The sequence below is a fragment of the Canis lupus genome, chromosome 2, assembly GCF_003254725.2.
Source record: "Canis lupus dingo isolate Sandy chromosome 2, ASM325472v2, whole genome shotgun sequence".
In the NCBI taxonomy this organism is placed as follows: Eukaryota; Metazoa; Chordata; class Mammalia; order Carnivora; family Canidae; genus Canis; species Canis lupus.
The window spans coordinates 84,097,302-84,117,106 of record NC_064244.1 but is presented as its reverse complement, the minus strand read 5'-3'; the positions used below and the strand labels follow the sequence as shown (position 1 = coordinate 84,117,106).

The following is a 19,805-nucleotide window of genomic DNA, read 5'->3' as shown; positions in this document are numbered from 1 at the left end:
CCCTGTGCCCCCTCCGCTGGCGCCGCGCCCTCCCCGGGCCCCCGGGCCTGTCCCGGGCACCCCCTCTCCGCGCCCGGCCCCCTCCGCTGTCCCAGCGCCTGCGGCCCCGCGCCCAGCCCCCCGCCCGCTTCCGCGAGGTCATCGATGTGCTCGGCGCTCTCCTGGGCCGGCCTGGGAGTGGGCGGGCCGGCTTGCGTCGGGTGGTCTAACAGGCGCCGGGCGGGGCCAATGGCGCGGCCGCACGGCTCCGCCCCCTCCTTCCGATTGGTCGGCGCCGGAGGGGCCCGGGAGCCTGGGGGTTAGGACTCAGCCTCACCGCCGCGCCGCGCCCTCAGCCCCCGGCTCCGTGGTTCCTGCCCGGCCGCCGCCGCCGCCGCCGCCATGGCCGAGTGAGTGGGGCCCGGCGGCCCCGGACTTCCCGGCGGAGCCGCCCCGACGTCCTGGGCCACGCGGTCCTGGAGCGCGGCCCGCAGCCCGGGTCCTTCGGGGTCGCCGCCTCTGGAAGGCCCGGGGCGGGGGTGGAGGGAGGGCGGAGGGGGCCGGGAGCAGGGGGCCGGGGGGCCGAGAGCAGCCTGGGGGGGAGGCCCCGGAGCAGGGGGTGGGGGGCGGGAGCAGGGGGCCGGGGGGTGGGGAGTCGGGAGCAGCCCGGGGGGGACGCGGGTCGTCCGCGGCGAGCTCGGGCGGGCGCGCGCGGTGGGGATGCGGTCGGGGTGCGGTGGGGACGCGCGGAGCGGAGCTGACCCTCCCCCCGCCCCCCTGCAGGGCCGACGTCGCGCTGATCGGGCTGGCGGTCATGGGCCAGAACTTGATCTTGAACATGAACGACCACGGCTTCGTGGTGAGTCGTGCGGGCTGCCCGCGGGGCCGGGGGCGGGGCGCGGGGCGGTGCTGGTGGCCCCGGAGCCCGACCACCTGCTGCTGCGGCGGCTCCCGCGGGACGGGGCCTTGGCCCAGGACGAGAAGCAGTGACCTCGTGGAGTGTGGCTCGGACGCCGCGGGTCTGCCGCATCCTCCACCCTCCACCCTCCATCCTCCACCCTCCATCCTCGAGGAGGCGTCCCCCCCGCCCCGAGAGCGCAGAATCTCACCTTGATGCCGGCTGAGACCTGGGCGGAGCGAGGAGTGAGCGGCGCAGCCGGACGAGCCCACTCGGACCCGAGTACTGGCAGCGGCTGCTGGCTTCTGGCCTGACGCTGAGCCCGGCGGGGGGCGACCCCGCTGGCCTCTGGCCTCTGGCCTCTGCCCGGGCTCACTCCTCACCTCGGCCCGAGCAGCTTCCCCGTAATCTAGGGTCTGAAGGTCCTCTGTGCCCTGGGTCCTCCTCATCCGACCGTTTGTCCTTCTAGGTCTGCGCCTTCAATAGGACCGTCTCCAAAGTGGATGATTTCTTGGCCAACGAGGCAAAGGGAACCAAAGTGGTTGGTGCTCACTCCTTGGAGGAGATGGTCTCCAAGCTGAAGAAGCCGCGGCGGATCATACTGCTGGTGAAGGCTGGGCAGGCCGTCGACGACTTCATTGGCAAACTGGTGAGGCTGGCTCTGCGCCCAGCTGCTGCCAGCGAGGCAGCTTCTCCCCTTCCTTCTTTCGGTTATTTTTATTTAGGAGATTTTTTTTTTTCTCTCCTGTGTCTGGATGCGAACTCCTCAGTTCAGACAAAACGATGCTTAAATGTCTCCGTGTTGTTTAACATGATTGGCACTAATTAAGTCACCGCATATCCTCAGGTGGTAATAATTACGTAAGAATGAAATTCTGAAAAAAAAAAGAAATTCTGAGGACACTAAGACATTTCCATAAGAATTCATCAACAGTAGGAACAAACAGTATTCATCTCAGTCCCTGTCTTTCATATTCAAAAAAACTTATTATTTTGGTTGTACATAAAGCATGTTTAGTTCTCTTCACTAAAAGAAGATTTCATTTTTCTCAGCATATGTATAAAGTAACAGCTTGTAAATCATTGTATGATTTAATATGAATGATGAGATTCCCTTAGGGAATCCTAGGAACTACATGCTGGGTACTTCTTTTTTTTTTTTTTAAAGGTTTTATTTATTTATTCATGACAGACACAGAGAGAGAGAGGCAGAGACACAGGCAGAGGGAGAAGCAGGCTCCATGCAGGGAGCCTGATGCAGGACTTGATCCCGGGTCTCCAGGATCAGGCCCTGGGCTGGAGGTGGCGCCAAACTGCTGAGCCACCCGCGCTGCCCTGGGTACTTCTGAATGATCTGTTGACTCTAGCAAGTGTATCTTTTTTTGGAAGAAAAATACGTGTATGGGCTGCAGTGGCCATGCTAGGGCGGGCAGGCGACAAAGTCCCGAGTGCCCCAGAGGTTCTGCTTTGTACTTCTGGCCCTGAGTCTCAGCGGAAGGGTGACTGCTTTGCGTTAGGTGCTAATTCTGGTTCTTTAACGCTGTAGTCTGACCCCTCCTTTAGGCACCCCCCCATGGCCCCAGGGCCAGGGCATGTGGTCTTTGCCAGGCTGTCCCCTCACAGAAGGGCCCACGACCACTCACCCACTGGGATGGCCGGGGGAGAGGAGGAGCCAATGGCGAAAATAGCTGTTTCCCCGGGGACTGTGCCCAGCAACATTGGTTGAAGCACCGATGCTATGAGCGGCTTCTGGGGCCCCTCTGGGGCCCTTCCCTCCACATACCTCACAGACAGTTTCTGGCAACAAGCTTGCTCCCAGTGCCGTGCAGCCTTGGGTGCTCTTCCCTCCAGCAGAACCCACAAAACTACACATGGCATATGGGTGGAGGGGAACCTGGGGAAATGACTTAAGAAGATACTCAAAGCCAGGATCCCTGGGTGACTCAGTGGTGTAGCCTTCGACCCAGGAGTGATCGTGGAGTCCTGAGATTGAGTCCCGCGTCAGGCTCCCTGCATGCAGCCTGCTTCTCCCTCTGTGTGTGTGTGTGTGTGTGTGTGTGTCTCATGAATAAATAAATACAATCTTTAAAAAAGAAAAAAGATACTCAATACCATTTTGTAGGAACAGCTCTGAAAAACCAAGGCATTAGCTGTTTAGAAGAAATGTTTCGCTGTGAGAATGTAGTGACAATAAACAAAGGCAAGGGATGTTTTACGGGAGTCATGTTAACAGTGGGGGTGTCTCCGCCGGGAGAGGACCTTGTAACCAGTGTGCCACCATTAAAAAAAAAAATGATCTAGAAAGGAAGAACACTGTGATAAGGAAAGGACGTACCAAGCTTTCTGTGTAGCAGGATGCTAAGCTGGTCACCATTAGCTACGCACAGAATGGACTGGAAAGTGGTAGTTTATTCTTCAGCATAAGAAAATACGAAGTCGTGTTCGCTGGAGCCTCGTGCAGGGAGTCTGAATAATAACTTAATAGAGTCAGGCTTAGCTGTGCTGTGGAAAGGTGTGCTAGTTTGAGGTCTGGTCTCCTGCCATCTCCAGACAGGGCTGATCACGTCATTTGGTCAGGCACCAAACCAACTGATGGCTACTTATGGACCTCCACTCTGCCCTGAGCAGATTTTACAGGAAGTGGCGTGATCCTTTAGAACAAGTCCTGTTTCCAGCGTTTGGGGATGTAAAGAAGCCAGTGACACACAATGGAAATATAAAATTTTGCAGGTAGGTTTTGGTTGTCATGAAATTTTAAAGAGAACAATCTTACTGGCAGAGAATTCTGACTAGGCTGCTAGCCCTACCCTTGCCCATAGGATCCAGCTCTAGCCAAGGGAGGGAGGACTTACTGAAAACTAAACTATATATACTTTTAGGCTGGATTTATTTGAGAGAAATTCTTGTTTGTTTCAACTGGTTAAAGTACATTCTGTTTTTGTCTTTCATTTCTTCAGCCCACCTTAACGCTAGTATCTGGTTACAGGTACCACTGTTGAACACTGGTGACATCATCATCGATGGAGGAAATTCTGAATACAGGGACACCACAGTAAGTATTCTTCAGTCTGAGTTCTTCCTTCTGAGAACATTGTAGAAAAACGTATCAGTATAGCACCTGTGATAAAGGAGTGGACTGTCCTTCTGTAGTGCTGACCCTGGGGCTTGGTGTGGAGCTGCCATCCTCAACCATTGCTCTGCTAAGACATACCTGAGGTCTCCTCAATCACACGTGGAACTCAGAAAGATGACTTCTGCTTAGATAGAGTAGGGCTGCCCGTGTGTGCCTAGCTTGTCCCTCCGCCTCCAGCCCATGAGATGTCCGTGTACGACAGGGTTGAGAGCCACGGCTCTACTGGCCTCATGTGTAGGAGACCCTGAATGATCTCAAGTGCTGAATGGCAGAAAGTCATACTTGTATGAAACCAGCTCTTAAAAGTAAAACCATGGAAAACCCACCAACTCTTAATGGAGTCTTATGGTACTAGATCTTCTAGGGAACCGAGAATGTGTGTTGGCCTTATTATTTCCTTTTGGGGGAAGGGTAGCTATTTTAAACTTCATGAATTTTTTTTTTTTTTTAATAAGTAATCTCTACACCCACATGGGGCTCAGACTCACAACCTCGAGATCAAGAGTCACCTGCTTTATTGACTGAGCCAGCTGGGCTCCCGGATTTTTTTTTTTCCTAACTCAAACTGAGGCAATCAAATTCCTCTTTTTTATTAATTAATTTTTAATTAATTATTAAAGTAGACTCCCACGCAACATGGAGCTTGAACTCACAACCCTGAGATCAAGAGTTGTATGTTCTACTACTGAGCCAGTCAGGTGCCCCAGGATAAAATTTCTTGAATGATCAGGTTCTTGGATCCTTGGGCCATTTCATATCCAGTGTGGGCTCTCCATACCTGTCCTCTACCTCCTCTTCATTCATTGAGAGAAACTATTTTATGGAAGCATAATGAAATTGTTTTTCTCTCCTGCCAGAGACGGTGTCGAGACCTCAAGGCCAAGGGAATCTTGTTTGTGGGGAGTGGAGTCAGTGGTGGAGAGGAGGGGGCCCGGTATGGCCCCTCCCTTATGCCAGGAGGGGACAAAGAGGCCTGGTGAGTATCCAAGGTGCCACCCCCATGTCAGCATAAGGGAGCCTGAGCTGTGAGGAAGATGAGCCATGGGCATTTCTGCCACCCTGATCTCAGTGGTGCCTGAGTGTTGGAAATGCTGGAAATATTTCTTTTATCTATACTTTTCACTACTTTGACATCACATATGTGCATATTCTCTTTTGTGTTTTGTCTTCTGTTACTTCCTCCAAGACTGACACTAGGACGTTCTCAACAGGCTTAACAGAGTTCAGAGGCTTTAAGGAAGGTTCTGTTCGAATAATGTCCTGGGCACGGTCTGAAGTTAGAAGTAATGTCTGCCTCTATAATTGATGCACAGTCCTAAAATAACTGTTTATTTAACAATTGTGAGTAATGGAAAAATCTGACACGGCCTGCCTGTTTTGTGCCTGGGAAAACGAGGTAGAAGTTTTCTATTTGACTTGTGGGAAAAACGAATTTTGCACTGTTCACTGTGCTGTATGTAAGAGGAAGTGTTGGCCATAGAGGGGGAGGTGCACTGGTGATGTAAGAGGAGGAGTGCGTAAGGCGTGGGGGTGGGGGGCAAGCAGGACAGAGAATCCAAATGAAAAGGTGCTAGTAGTAATAACCCCTGACACAGACTGAGAGAACCAGACAGGGCTGGAGAAGCAGAAGAGAAAGAGCGAGCAAAGGAGGGATCTTGTTGAGGGAGATGTGGAAAGGTACCATTCTTTTCTGAAGGAGTTTGAATTCCAAATATGCTAGAATTATATTAAGTATAAAAGTAAGGAGTGACCCAGCCTAGTTCCCAGAGGTGTAGGGCTTACTGGGGAAGATTATTTTTTAAACTCCCTGTCTCAGGCAGCTCGGGTGGCGCAGCGGTTTAGTGCTGCCTGCAGCTTGGGGTGTGATTCTGGAGACCCGGGATCGAGTCCCACGTCAGGCTCCCTGCCTGGAGCCTGCTTCTCCCTCTGCCTGTGTTTCTGCCTCTCTCTCTGTGTCTTTCATGAATAAATAATAAATAAAATCTTACAAAAATAAAAAATTCCCTCTCTGATGAATAGGTTGGGGAATTCTTTGCAGCATGTGAAATCTAAAGATTTTATTTATTTGAGCAAGAGCGTGTGTGCACAGGTGCACAAGTTTCAGCAAGGGGAGAGGTAGGGAGAGAATCCCAAGCAGACACTCTGTTGCATGCAGAGCCCAGCACAGCACTCGATCCCAGGACCCTGAGATCATGACCTGAGCCAAAATCAAAAGTCAGACCCTTAACCGACTGAGCCTCCCCAGGCGCCCCTGCAGTATGTGAAATCTAGAAGTAGAGAGAGGCCTTCCTTCCTGCCTCTCAGAAGCTTACGAACATTTATCTCGGGCTAGGCACTCAGATGATACACGTGAGGACATCTGATAAGGCGCAGGTGCCCCAGTTGCTCCTGGACTCATTCTCCCAGGCCCAGCTGGAGAAGTAGAAGCCGCACCATCATCTGAAATGCTCAGTACGAGCTCCGTGATGTTCTGAAGCTTAACATTTAGCTGTTTGAGCTCTAATCCTGAACGTTAACTTTGCAATTCTGTCAATTCTGTGTCTTTACCAAAAACTTGTTGTAAAGAAGCCTTTATTAGTAAGTAGTGAGGAGACCAGAAGCAGAAAGCCTCGTGAGCTAACCTGGCCTCCTGCGGGGCAGTGGGAGGGACGAAGCACAGCAGCCTTCCTCGGGGTAATAAGGAACTCTGCTCTGGGAAACCTGCGCAGTTCTGCACTCCCAGGATCGCGCCCCGCCCGGTGACCTGCATCCAGACTCGTAAAAGGCATCTGCCTCTGCAGGAACTTCCCTGTTGCTTGCTGTTTGGAATCACAGCTCCTTTTGACAGTGCAGAGGAAATTTCTCCGGGTGCTTTCATGCTTCCAGCGGGTCTGTCTGCTTTAACCAGATAGTCTGCAGCCTCTGATGGGCTTACCTCGTGGTCTTGGCACATTGGTTACTTTTTCCATGAAGGGGGGTGCTTCCACCTCCTATTTGGAGAAAAAAATCGGGGGTGGCGGGAGGTCCTTGAATATTTGAGATCTCAGTCCTCTTTTCAGCAGCTAAACTACACGGTTCCACCCCACAGGCCCCACATCAAGACCATCTTCCAAGGCATCGCTGCGAAGGTCGGATCGGGGGAACCCTGCTGTGACTGGGCAAGTTCTGGCTTCTCTTTCAAGCCAGGTGGTAACTTGGGCGCAAACATGACACAGTGCACACAGCCAGGACCACCTTGTGGCAGCAGTTAGTTGTGTGACAAGCATCTCAGTCTTGAAGTCGCTAGCGCAGCTGAGGCCCAAGATGCATGCCTGTTTTACATGTCCTTGCATCTTAATATTTCAGAGCCTTGAGGCTGGTATTAGAAATAGGCCTCCTCAATTCATCTAAAAGTTGGATTCTTTAAGAAGGTACAGCAAGGATGAGGTGAAGCGAGATTTGTTTTAGCCGTGTGACTTCATGAAAATGAAGAAAATGTCAGAATCAAAAGCGGGCTTTCTCTGCCTGCATGGAAGGAGGACTGAGTGGCTGATGCGGTCAGATGTCCTGGCCACGGATGTGGACAATCTCTCCCGTAGCCTGGGATGCAGGTATTCTGTGCTTGAACAGAGTACGCTATACATGGCCTTTTGCCTTCACGAAATGGGAGGGAGGCCCAGGCTCACTCCTTTATGCCTCCCTCCCTGCATTTTGTGTTGCTGCTAAAATCAGTTTTATCCCCGCTGCAGCCTCGGACCATGCCATGGGTGGGAAAGGCACTAGGCTGGGAGACCTGGCCTGTAATTCTGGCTCTCCATTCACTGTGTGACATGAGTGACTCAGTACAGTATGTGGGCTTCAGTGTTCTCGTCTATAAAATATGGGGGGTGGGCTGGATGGTCTCCGAGGTCTCTTTAGCTCCTAATCCCATTTTTTAGTTTTATTTTGTATGAGGGAGGTTAAGAGGGGAGATGGAAGAGGCCTGAGGTGTACGAGGAATTGGGGAGGCCTGACCAGGCCCGTGATGGCAGCGGGCACCCCACGCTGGTCCATACATTTTAACCAGCCATCATGGAGTTCGGGCAAAGTCTGCCTAGGCCAAGAGGGTGCTGGGCTGGGTTTGGAGGGTTGAGGATTTTCTCATTAGTATGAAGGATTAGGAAGGGAACTTTCGGGCCTCAGTCGCTGATTACTACAGTAACAGGACAGCAACAGCCCCCTCTTTGTAGACATGCTTAGGACAGAACGGTGAAGAAAAAACTAGCACTGGCCCTCAAGTGTCCCGATCAAGTCGGGGATTGACTTTCTGTAGCCTCAGGGCGTTAGTCTCAGGATATTGAAAAAGCTGGTAGAGATACTAAGAGCAGGGACGCCTTAGTTCATTCGTGAAGTTACAGGAAGGATGGGGTGAAGTAATGTGATTAGCCCTGTTACTCAGCAGCCACAGAAGGTGTCCAAATCAGAAGGGGGCAGCTCAGAGGGTGGAAGTCTGTGATGTGGGCGTCCATAGTACGGCTCCCCGCGGTGACAGAGCAGAGACGGCACACCAGGCCCGGCAGACATCGCAGGGGGACGCCTGTCGTGGGGATGGATGCACCTGACAGCAGCACCCGATGCCACCGAGTATTTGACCACGATACCCCTTTGTTCTGACTCCCGGCCCACTAGACAGTTTTCAGATTATTTGGCTTCCCGCGCAGCTCGCCTGCAGGGACGGAACGAGCCAGTGGGACTGACACTGTAAGCACTAAGGATCCGTAGTCGAGTTTCTTGCCCTAAACTCACAGGCTGGTGTTCTGACTGTATACATCTTGCCAGTGTTCCTAGAAGTCCGTGTCTTGGCCGCTGGGAGACTCTGGCAGGAACACGTTTCTGGGCTTGGTAGCCGTTAGAAACAACCACGATACATTTATGTTTTTAAAAGTACAAGTGATTTACTTAGCCGACTTACTGTAAGCCCGGTGAGTAGGAGAGCGGTGACCTCAGGAGGACGAGGGCTCCTTTCACTTGGGGGCAGGGCTGGGGGCACGGGGCCCTTAGTAGCAAGAGAGGATGGGAGACAGTGGGTGAGGAGCTGTGGGCGCTCGCAGTGAATTGGGATGTTTGGAAAAACCTTGAGAGGAATGAGTTCAGAGTGAGTCTGCAGTCACGCCGGACTGTGCTGAGCTGTGTGGAGCTGTTATGAAGCGATTCTTAATTTTAAAAATACTGCAGATATTTGCTTCATATTTGTCATTTTTTATAGGGGGAGGGAGCCTTGCCAAAGAACTTGACGTGGGCTTTTCTGAGGTATTAACCCGCCGCTTTGACGGCCTCCTGGTGCTCGTTGCTCTGACAGGTGGGAGACGAAGGAGCAGGACACTTTGTGAAGATGGTGCACAATGGGATAGAGTACGGGGACATGCAGCTCATCTGTGAGGCTTACCACCTGATGAGGGATGTGCTGGGCATGGAGCATAACGGGATGGCGGAGGTGAGTCCCAGGCCTTGCCCCTGGCCGCAGGGGACTCTGCTCAGATGAGAGGGGTTTGCTGGCCACGACGAAGCCTTCCTCTGCCTCCTTCCTGTGGTCACTGCTGGTGGCAGGTTGGTCTCGGCCTCCATCAGGGGACGCGGTAAGATAGGACAGCTGGTCACTAAGCCGAGTCCCCAGGTTACCTGGGCGGCAGTCATTACCACCATTTAGTGACCATTCCCTTGTCAGGCCTGTGGCCTTTTACTGGTCCTCTCATCGTCCCCCATGGGAGGTGGAATCGAAACTTGCTTTCCTGGTCAGGTTGGGACTGGCTGTTTGACAGTTAATCAAAAAGGTCAGAGTGGGGGGAACATTTTATCATGAACCAGATGTTCAAACATACAGCAGAGTTGAAAGAACACTTGTGTGTGCACCACCCAGATTCTCCTCTGGCATTTTACTAAACCTGATCGAATATCTATCTGTCTATCCCTCTATCAGTTTGATCTTTTAAAAATACACGTCGAGGTAAACGTCAGGACTCCATTCTCTAGACAGTCTGCATCGTTACTAGGTAACATTTATTTTAACTGAAAAGAGGAAGGCGCATTCATCACCTGTCCAGTCCTTTTCTCGAGGCGTGGCTCTGCTGGCCAGCACCGTAGTCCTCTCTCTCACCATCTGCAATTTCTGCTCCCAGTGACTTCATGTGGAACACGATTTAGGAATACTTACTTGTGAGATGTCTGCAGAAGAACCCTTCCAGAATTTTGTTTACAGGTTTTCCTCCTCATTTTTTTGTTTTATTAAAGTTTATTACCTTTTTAATCGTCTTCACCCAGTGTGGGGCTTGAACTCACGACCCCGAGATCATGATCTGCACCCTCCACCGACTCAGACCGCCCGGCACCCGTCCTCCTGGCAGTCCCCACTTGGCTTCACTGATTTGCCTTGACTGTTCTTTCCAAAACAGTTTAACTTGATTTTCATTGGAAGAGCGCTTTTCATTTTTTGTGTTCAAATGTGACTGACTTAGAGGTTAACGTATCTATTCAACAAATACTGCGCCTGCTGCTTTGTGTGCTAGAAACTGTTCTAAACCTTGGGGATGTGACCAAAGTCCCTGTCTGCACAGAGCTGGGAAGCCAGGCTAGCAATTACGCAGACATTCGTTGGCGGTAACTGTTACACAGAAGAGGAGACGGGAGTAAGGAGGTCAGGGGAGCAGGGAAGGCCTCTGAGGGGGCAGTGGTGTGAGGTGAGGAGCGATCGGCTCTGTGGGAAGAACGTGCTGGCAGGTGCTGGCAGTCACTGGCATGACCACCTGAAGTCACGTACCTCACATACCGCTGACTGGTGGTGAGCAGAAAACTCAGCTTGGGAGGCTCGCACGCACTTAGAGCCCTGGAGCCTCGGGGCGGAGCAGATGGAGCGCCTGGGTCTGTATTTGCAGAGGAAGGCGGTGAGCCAGGGAAGGGGGCCTCTGGGCAGCCCCTGCTTTCTCTCACCCGGTTTCCTCTCGCGTCCCGCACTAGGCATTTGAGGAATGGAATAAGACGGAGCTCGACTCGTTCCTCATTGAAATCACCGCCAATATTCTCAAGTTCCGAGACAGTGATGGCCAACACCTGCTGCCCAAGATCAGGGACAGCGCAGGGCAGAAGGGCACGGGGAAGTGGACTGCCATATCAGCCCTGGAGTACGGCGTTCCCGTCACCCTCATTGGTAACGTGCGGCCTGGCCTCCGCTGAAGCCTCTCGTCTCACTGGTTTTGCTCTCGCTGTCCTGGAAGATGGGGGTAGCCTGGCTACTAGGGAGCGGGTCTTCAGGGGAACGTGGGCGGCCTCCGGTGCCTTCTGCTCCAGCGCAAGAGGCTGATGCCCTTGAATCTCTTCTCTCCTTCCTGTGGCTTTGAGATGCACGTGGGAGTGCCTGGCTTTCCTACCCAGTTCGACCTTCAGGGTTGCTTTTGTCTGAGTGACTGAACAGTGGCTGGTGACCCCCATGACTGTCTAAGGGGGAAGGTCAACGTAACGAAATTTTTCATACACAAGTTTACCAAATGACATAAGCTTACGTACTCAGCATTTATTATAAATGTTCTGCTGAGGTGTCCCCCTTCCCCTGATATTTATTACTTTATTTTATTTAAGGTTTATTTATTTTTAAGTAATCTCTGCCCAGCATGGGGCTTGAAGTCATGATCCTGAGGTCAAGAGTCACCTGCTCTTCCTACTGAGCCAGCCAAGCGCCCTTCCCCCAGATATTTTTTTAAAAAGAGAGTATTACCTATACATTTCAGGTCCTTTATATTCCCTCCCTCCCTTCCTTCCTTCCTTCCTCTCCCTTTAGAACAAAAAGCCACCATCCTGGCCATTCATGTGTGTCTTTTTCATGCATATTGTTTGTTTAATAGCAGTGAGTTAAGCATCAGACTCAAGATACAGGGGAAAGGAAATTCTAGAAAGCAGAAACACACAGAGAACAAATAATAAGAGGATTAATAAAACTACAAGTTAGTCCTTTAAGAATAAGATAGGTACACTTCTGGCAAGATTGAAAATGGAGAATAAAACAAGGTGGCTAGCATGCTGAATGAAAGGCTAATCGTTGCTCCCCGTCCAGTAAAACAGATTCTCCCCTCTGCTCATCCGGTCACGGGCGGCCTTTCCCTCCCTCGTCTCCCCACTCCTTTTCATTTGCTAGAACCATGGCTCCCCGTGACCAGGGACAGTGCTGGGAGGTGCCCTGAGGACAAGTTGGTTGCATAGCCAGCTCTGCAGAAGGAAGCAGTCACTTTTTTGCTAGTCGCTGGGTGCCGCCCTGGGCAGGGACCTCGGGGACGACAGCGGGGGACGGTTTCTCCATCGCGGACTCAACAGGAGTACTGTAGGTTCCTCTCGCTTGAGAGACTTGGTCCCCTTCTGCCAGTGGAAGGTGGGCCAGGCCTACTCCCTCCTCGATGCCATTCTCATTTGGGGAACTAAGGGGGAAGTGAGTCTCGGGCTGATCCTTGGGTAACACCAAGTGTTGCGCCACGCTGGCCTCCTTGCGCCAGCTGTTACCCAGAGGCTTCCGCCCTCCCGCGCTGAGTCCCCCCCTCCAGCACCCAGCCACCGTGCGTGTGCGCTACTGGCATGGCAGGGGTGCTGCCCCAGGATGAGCGATGCTTGCTCGTGGGGTGCTTGGAGTTTGGGCAGGGTGGTCAGGTGTAGGGCTGGTTCTTTTCCTTGAAAACAAAGACCAGAGATTTGACTTCATTTTGTCTGTGGGGGAAGGAATATTTCGAGTAATTTATCCTAGTTCTATAAATTGTCAGCGGAGCAGGAGTCTTCTATAAGGGCTAATTGTTGAAGATGGTAAATGTCTTGATACTAAAATACCATATCATGATGTCATTTATTCAAATAAAATCGTGGTGCTGATGGACGTACTAGAAACTAAATTTTAACAATTACACGTGGAGTTTTTGTGGGTTGAGCCTGTGCTATTAGTCAGTACTCGTTTCAGATGAGCCCCATGTCCAGGCAGTGCAACCGTAGCCAAGCATCCAGCCCAATCCCAAGGCAGCCTGATGGTAACTAGTTTTCGAGGGGGTAGTGAGTGCTTCTAAGGAAGAGAGTTTGAACATTTAAAAATTAAATTTCTCGGGCAGCCCAGGTGGTCCAGCAGTTTAGCGCCACTTTCAGCCCAGGGTGTGATCCTGGAGACCCGAGATCGAGTCCTGTGTCGGGCTCCCTGCATAGAGCCTGCTTCTCCCTCTGCCTGTGTCTCTGCCTCTCTCTCTCTCTCTCTGATGAATAAATAAAATCTTTAAAAAAAAATTAAAATTAAATTTCTCTCAAGTGAAACTTTATATGTGGACCAACGGACAAATTCTGAATAACAGTGGTTTCACCTGTGTTGTGACTCGAACTTGAACTTACAACCCTGAGATCAAGAGTCGTATGCTCCACCGCCTGAGCCAGCCAGGCACTTCCAATTCCCCTTCTGAATGTTGTGTTGATCTTTGTGGTTGATACCTGTATTTATGTTGGAAGATTGACTTGTTTGGACTTGTAGTTCTCAAATTGTCTAGAGCTTTCTCAAAATTCAAAACCTTTTTTAAGCTTAAAAGTTCTTTCTGCACCAGGTTAGATGTTGTGGCCCAAGGTTGAGACTTCAGCTCTTTGCACTGTTGGAAATCCAGCTCCTTTTCTAGTTTTCCTCACCCTCTCTGGCTTATGTGTACTCTTTACCCTCCGGTTTTCTGTGAACTTTGGTAATGTTATCCCCTCCCCTGCGCAGGAGAAGCGGTTTTTGCTCGATGCTTATCATCTCTGAAGGATGAGAGGATTCAGGCTAGCAAAAAGCTGAAGGGTCCCCAGAAGATGCAGTTTGAAGGTGATAAGAAAGCATTCCTGGAAGATATTCGGAAGGTGGGGCCCAGTCCCTGGCCGTGGTGCTTGTTGGCGCTTCGGGAGGCAGTGGGGTGGGAGGACGTGGGAGGCCCAGGTGGGGGCAGCAGAGTCCAGCCCCATCCTGTTACCCCTGTCCATGCTAGGACCTGCACCACGGGCGGGGGGCACGTGGCTGGCTCTCGCTCTGACGGGGCCGTGGTTCTTTAGGCCCTCTATGCTTCCAAGATCATCTCGTACGCGCAAGGCTTTATGCTGCTGAGACAGGCAGCTACAGAATTTGGCTGGACCCTCAACTATGGTGCCATCGCCCTGATGTGGAGAGGGGGCTGCATCATCAGGAGGTGAGTGCGGGGGGCACAGAGAGTGGTGGTCTCTGCGCCTGTGTGGACAGTTTCCCTGGGACTGGTTTATATGGTCACATCCTGCCTTTATGCCGTATGTCAGCTGTTAAACTAGATTGTCTGCGCTACACCCTTTAAAGTGATCCTGTGAGAACCATCGTGCCCTCTGGCCTTGCCTCTTGGGACTCTGGCACCCTCTTCACTGAGCCAGCAGCTGGCTTAAAGGGATGAGGAGAGCAAGCTTGTACCCTGCTAGGGCGTGTGTCTGCTCCCGACTTCTCTCCCTGCTCTGCCGGCATTCAGCGTGCTGAGGCTAACGTTCGTTCATTTGTTCCCTCCTAATTTCAGTGTGTTCCTGGGAAAGATAAAGGATGCGTTTGATCGGAACCCACAACTTCAGAATCTACTACTTGATGACTTTTTCAAGTCAGCGGTTGAAAACTGCCAGGTAGGTCTCCCCCGCTGGGTGGTGGGAACCGTCTCAGCGGGTTTTGTGTTTCACTTACGGGCGTCGATGCCCATGGAATTCTGTTGCTTTGACTGGGAGCGGTTATCTTCTCTGTCTGTGGCTTGTGTTTGCTCAGGACTCGTGGCGGCGGGCAGTGAGCACCGGAGTCCAGGCGGGTGTCCCCATGCCCTGCTTCACCACCGCCCTTTCCTTCTATGATGGATACAGACACGAGATGCTACCGGCCAACCTCATCCAGGTGAGCTCTCGGAGTAGGTGCCAAACATCGACCTGGCTGGTGCTGAGGGCGGCGTGTGCACTTATTACTCCAACCAACCCAATTTCTTGTTTTCCAGGCTCAGCGGGATTACTTTGGGGCTCACACTTACGAACTCTTAGCCAAACCCGGACAGTTTATCCACACCAATTGGACAGGCCACGGTGGCAGCGTGTCGTCCTCTTCATACAATGCCTGACCAGACTGGTTACCCGCCACAATTCCCTAGACTGGGACATTCCACTTGCCACTTGCCACTGCTTACACAGCCCTCTGCCCTACTTTCTGCTCAGACCTTTTAAAGTAGTCTCTCATAAGAGACTCCTGAAAAAGTTAATGTGAGTTTACTTGTAAAGTAGCTGGGTTAGCAGCACCGTGCCCTCTGGCCTGGCCCCCTTGGGGCCAAGCAGGAGGTGCCCGTGTGCACACCAGCGTGAATCATGAGTCAGCTCCCAGCAGCAGTTTTCCACGTGTCCCCTGTGATTAGGGAGGCAGGGCAATTTCCCGATAGAGGCACGCATAGATGGGAAGGGTTGCTGTGGGATTTTCTCAAACTGGAATCTTCGTATCATGTAATAGATTTCCCATTCTCCACTTAATAAAAGGTACATTCTACTTACCGTCTTCTCTAGACTAAAGTAGTCTCACATTGGCCACAGTGAGCCGTCCTCACCCCCGGCAGAAAGGTTTGCAGCAGGTTTCATCACATTGGAGTCTGTTTCCTTTGAGCCTTGTTCACTTTTTCCTCTGCGTTTTCTCCAAAAGAAGACTCCAGGATAATACAAGAAACACAGCAAAGTTAGGATCCTGATTAACTGTGTGGGAAAGGATGAGAAGGGGATACAGGGGATCTGAATGTGTTCCCAGGTTGGGCACTGGGTCCATGGACGTGCACTGATGACAGTCCTCATGCCTTTCGTGTTGTCACACTTGATACTACTACACGACATGGTGGGCTCAGGGTGCCCACCTCTTTCTCTTTGGCCCTGAGCCAGGTGCTTGGTTTTGGGGTGGGATTTTTAGCAACCAAGCCTCCTCCTTGAATCTGGCCTATCGACTTTATCTTATTTACTCAAGGACAAAAGTTCCTGCCAGCATACTTCATAGTGTTCTGTGGCCTGATGCCAGTGTAATTGTCTTATTCCAGCAGCCTAACTCCAGGAAGATTTCTCTGGAATGCTTTAGAAAGCCTTGAGAGTACCCTAGAATAGAGCAAAGGGCTTCCTTGTTTTGACAGCTGGTGAGGAATCTGACCTCTGACCTCTTTCAGAAAAGTGCAGGGGCTCACAGAGCTATCATGGGAGGCGACCCTTTTCATTAAATGTTCCGCGTTTGAAGCTCTCAGCCTGGATGTGACTACTTAGCCAGACAGGGCCGGCACCCCTCCCCGCCCCACCTGCAAGTCTAAGAGGTGCTGAGTCACTGCCCATGACAGGGCTCTTTTGTAAGGGGGAAGAACCACTCCACTCGATGCAGCTTCTCTCACAGGTGACTGGTGACCACTTGCTCGAGGCAGACAGGCGTTCCTAGGATGGAGAGCGAGTTCCCTCAAAGAAACACTGGTGAGGGGTTGGGGACGGAATGTGAAGCTGGACTGTCCACAAGAGTGTCTGAAATCCTAATGATAACCTGCAGTAGAAGCTCCTGCTCACCCTCCAGAAGCCGTGAAGCTTTAGATCCAGGCCCTTCACCTACTGGCTGTTGGACTTGGGCAAATTATTTACTATCTCTGCTCTGAGTTTTCTCATCTGTAAAAGACAATAATAGTACCGTCTCCTCAAGGCTACTTTGAGGATTCGTGGAGTAAGAACAGGCCAGTACCTGGCACATGATAAGCTCCTGTATGTGGCATTATTACGACCATGTCAGGGTGTACCTGTCCCTGAAGCAGTGGGATTTCTGAGAGTCAGAAACCAAATTACTTCTCAGCACCCAGTGGGGAGCTCACTCTGCAAACCAGTCCTCAGAAGGTTCCTGGTGGGGCTCCCCTGTGCGCTGCACGGCAGGGTGTGTGGGTGTGGCCCCAAACTGGGCGACGCCACGTTGGCCACTCGCCCACAAGAAGTGCTAGAGCACAGACGGAGGAGCATCAGTGCACAGGTAAGCTGGGACACCCGAGGGTACACAGCTCTGCTAACCGGCATTGTCCCCACAGGTAAGTCACCTGAGTCCTCCACCTTGCCATTTCTTCATCTGCAAAATGGGGTTAAAAATCACTTCCTCGGGTCATTGGGACAACAAATGGGATTATGGATAAACTACTTGGCACAGTAGCTGGCACACAGCAAGAGCATAGGAATCTGGTGTTAAAGAATGAAACCGTCCTCTGCCGACGTCCTTGGTGGGGACTGGTTTTACTATATAGGCTCCTGTGCTTTTGAATTTTAACTTCCGTGACTGGCTTGAAAGATCAGTAAAAACCTGTACGGGCTCTAGTACGGGCTGCCCAGCTTCCCGGGTAGCCCAGGTCCCTATTCTGTCCCGCCAGGAACTCCCTGTGCTCCGTTTTACTGAGCCCAGGTGCCGGTGTCTGTTCTCATCCACATGAAGAGGGTGATGAGCTGTTCTGAGAAGGAAATGAGTGCTCGCCCAGTGACGACTATTCAGGGTTCACCATTTCTTACCCAGCTCATGTGGAAAGTGGGACTTCTGGCCCTGGGCAAGTCTGTCCCTGCCAACCTGACCACGCAGGGACAGTCTGGTGGCTAGTCCAGCAAAGGGCCTCCCTGTGCAAAAATCCCAGGCCCCTTCGTCTTCAGCCACAACTCCTGCTTTATTGGGGACACAGGTTGGTTATAAAGACCGCTGGATCAGACAAGCGAGTAGACAGGATTTCTCGGCAAGGAGACCTTAGGCGGGGGATGGGCAAGTGGTACGCATTCTCTGACATGCGGAGTCCAACCCTTTGGGAGGAGCAGAGGCCTTCGGGATGGTTAGCACGTATATGCTGTCTAGAAATCCTCTATGTTGTCCCAGGTACTACCGAGTGCTGTGTAACAGACCACGCTAAGCACAGGTAAGAGCCATTAGTAGTAGTGTCCTAGTTCTGTGGGTTAGGACCTGGAAGGGCCTGGGGGCACAGCCTGTCTCTGTTCCACAGTGTCCGGGCCACTCCGTGGCTGGGGTCATTTGGAGGGGTCTGGCCTCTTCATGACTGGTGGTCACTGCCGGCTGCTGGCTGGGACCTCAGCGAGGGCGGAGAAAGGCACACAAAAGTGGCCTCATGCGGCGCTGGGCTGCCTCACAGTACGGCAGCCTCGGGCTGCGCTGGCCTTTTACACAGGGGCTCCGCCCCAGAGGTGAGGGATCCTGCTAACAGCAGACACGCAGCCTGGGCGCCAGCCAGCCGCAAGTCAGGCACAGTGCATCAGGTACAAGCACGTCATTAGCACCTCCACTTCAATGGGGTGGGGAGGGTTAGACGTGACCTCTAGATGGCAGAGGATGTGGGGAGCGTGTGGGCCCGCAGATACTGACTGGATTTTTTGAGGAATGTGATCGTCACAGGGGCTCCCCTGGAGAAAGACCATTCGTCAGGCGCTTGGGCCCGCTTTGGGAGTCTTCTGAGCGGCACGTACAGGAATTCAAGTCACAGGGTGCACCGGGCACTGCTCTAAGTGAACTCCTTTAGCACGACACCCTCTGCAGCGGGCCCTGGCGTCATCCCCCATTTGTCGATGAAGCCCAGGGACGTGAAGTAACTTGTCTGAGGTCACGGAGCTCCTGAGCCCTGGAACCAGAACCTCAGCAACCTGGTGCGGGTTTGTGCCCTCAACCATTAGACTGTCTGACCGCACCCCGTGTACAATTCACGTCTTTCCTCGGCCCCTGGCACACCTACTGCACACCTACCATGTGCCAAGCGCTGTTCCTGGGACCTCGCATCTGTGGGGAGAGAAGACCGGAGGCCCTGACTCCGTGACCCTGTAGAATCCACACCACAGCCAATGCAGGGTTTTTTTTTGAATCAGCATTTTACAGTGACATTTTGGAGGAAACAAATGATGACTCCTACTGAATTACGCACTCACGGTGCCCAGTCTAGGGCAGCGGAGAAGGACCCAGTGAGCCCCCGGACGTCCGCGTCCCGTTTATGGCGAGGGCGCGGCTCAGAAGCCCGGCTGCCCATGGGATCTGGGCTCCACGACGTCCCAGCACGTCGGGGCCTTGTTCCCTCTCCTATCGCGTGGGGCACCTACCTCCCCGCGGCGGCCGCTGAGGTCCCAAACCCGGCAGAGCGGCCCAGGGGCGAGCAAGCCCCGCAGGAGGGCTGGCTCCTGGCGGGGGGGGGGGGGGGGGCGCTCGGTGTGCACAAGGGTCGCCTCCAGCCGCCGCGTCGTGTGGCTCCTCCGCGGGGCGAAATCGCTCCCTCGCAATTGGGCCGTTTTCCGCGATGCGGTCACTCAGCTCCAGACCCTCCTCCGCGGACTCTTCCACGGGCCCTGGAGTAACGCCCGCGGGGAGGCCGCGGCTTTCTGCACGCGGACGCACACGTACGTGCACCAACGTGTACACGTGCACATCAGGGACAGGATCTGAAACCGACGGCGCACAGCGTGGGGCCCGACGTGGGTCCCCGTCCCCAGACCCTGACTTGGGCGGAGATCCGGTCAGGCCCTGCGCGCCCAGGGGCTCGGCGGTTCGGCGCCGCCTGCGGCCCAGGGCGTGACCCGGGTCCCGGGATCGAGTCCCGCGTCGGGCTCCCTGCGTGCAGCCTGCTGCTCCATGAATGTTAAATAAATAAGTTCTTTAAAAATAAAAACTAAAAGCCACCTTGGGCGGAACTCCCTCAACATGTCCTTTGAGGTGGGGGCCGCTGCGGTGCGGCTGCGGGGCCGGGCGGCTCGGTAACTCGGCGTCCCCCGGCCTGCGCCGTGACGGAGGCGCCGCCCGCCCCGCCCCGCCCCGCCCGGACC

The 19,805-nt window shown here is 53.0% G+C and overlaps 1 protein-coding gene and 1 long non-coding RNA gene across 2 annotated transcripts; one reads left to right on the top strand and one right to left on the bottom strand.

The window, feature by feature from the left end:
* The first annotated feature begins 287 nt into the window (after positions 1–287).
* On the top strand, positions 288–15,504 carry PGD (phosphogluconate dehydrogenase). Its single transcript, XM_025451108.3, has 13 exons — positions 288–389; positions 763–838; positions 1,347–1,526; positions 3,864–3,929; positions 4,868–4,986; positions 7,078–7,147; positions 9,307–9,441; positions 10,959–11,148; positions 13,711–13,841; positions 14,031–14,164; positions 14,513–14,612; positions 14,749–14,871; positions 14,969–15,504. Exons 1-13 carry the CDS (start codon positions 382–384, stop codon positions 15,086–15,088), a joined length of 1,452 nt encoding a protein of 483 aa, XP_025306893.1. The 5' UTR covers positions 288–381; the 3' UTR covers positions 15,089–15,504.
* LOC112662586 (uncharacterized) lies at positions 1,523–19,770 on the bottom strand. Its single transcript, XR_004813669.2, has 4 exons — positions 19,089–19,770; positions 15,510–15,658; positions 3,840–3,959; positions 1,523–1,752 (listed from the first exon to the last, which is right to left on the bottom strand). It is a non-coding gene; the product is annotated as an uncharacterized LOC112662586 (long non-coding RNA).
* Positions 19,771–19,805: the final 35 nt, after the last annotated feature.

Excerpts from the sequence above, each read along its gene's own strand:
- PGD (XM_025451108.3), top strand. Across the intron at positions 839-1,346 it reads TGAACGACCACGGCTTCGTG|GTCTGCGCCTTCAATAGGAC; the intron begins GTGAGTCGTGCG and ends TTGTCCTTCTAG. Across the intron at positions 7,148-9,306 it reads GGGAACCCTGCTGTGACTGG|GTGGGAGACGAAGGAGCAGG; the intron begins GCAAGTTCTGGC and ends TTGCTCTGACAG.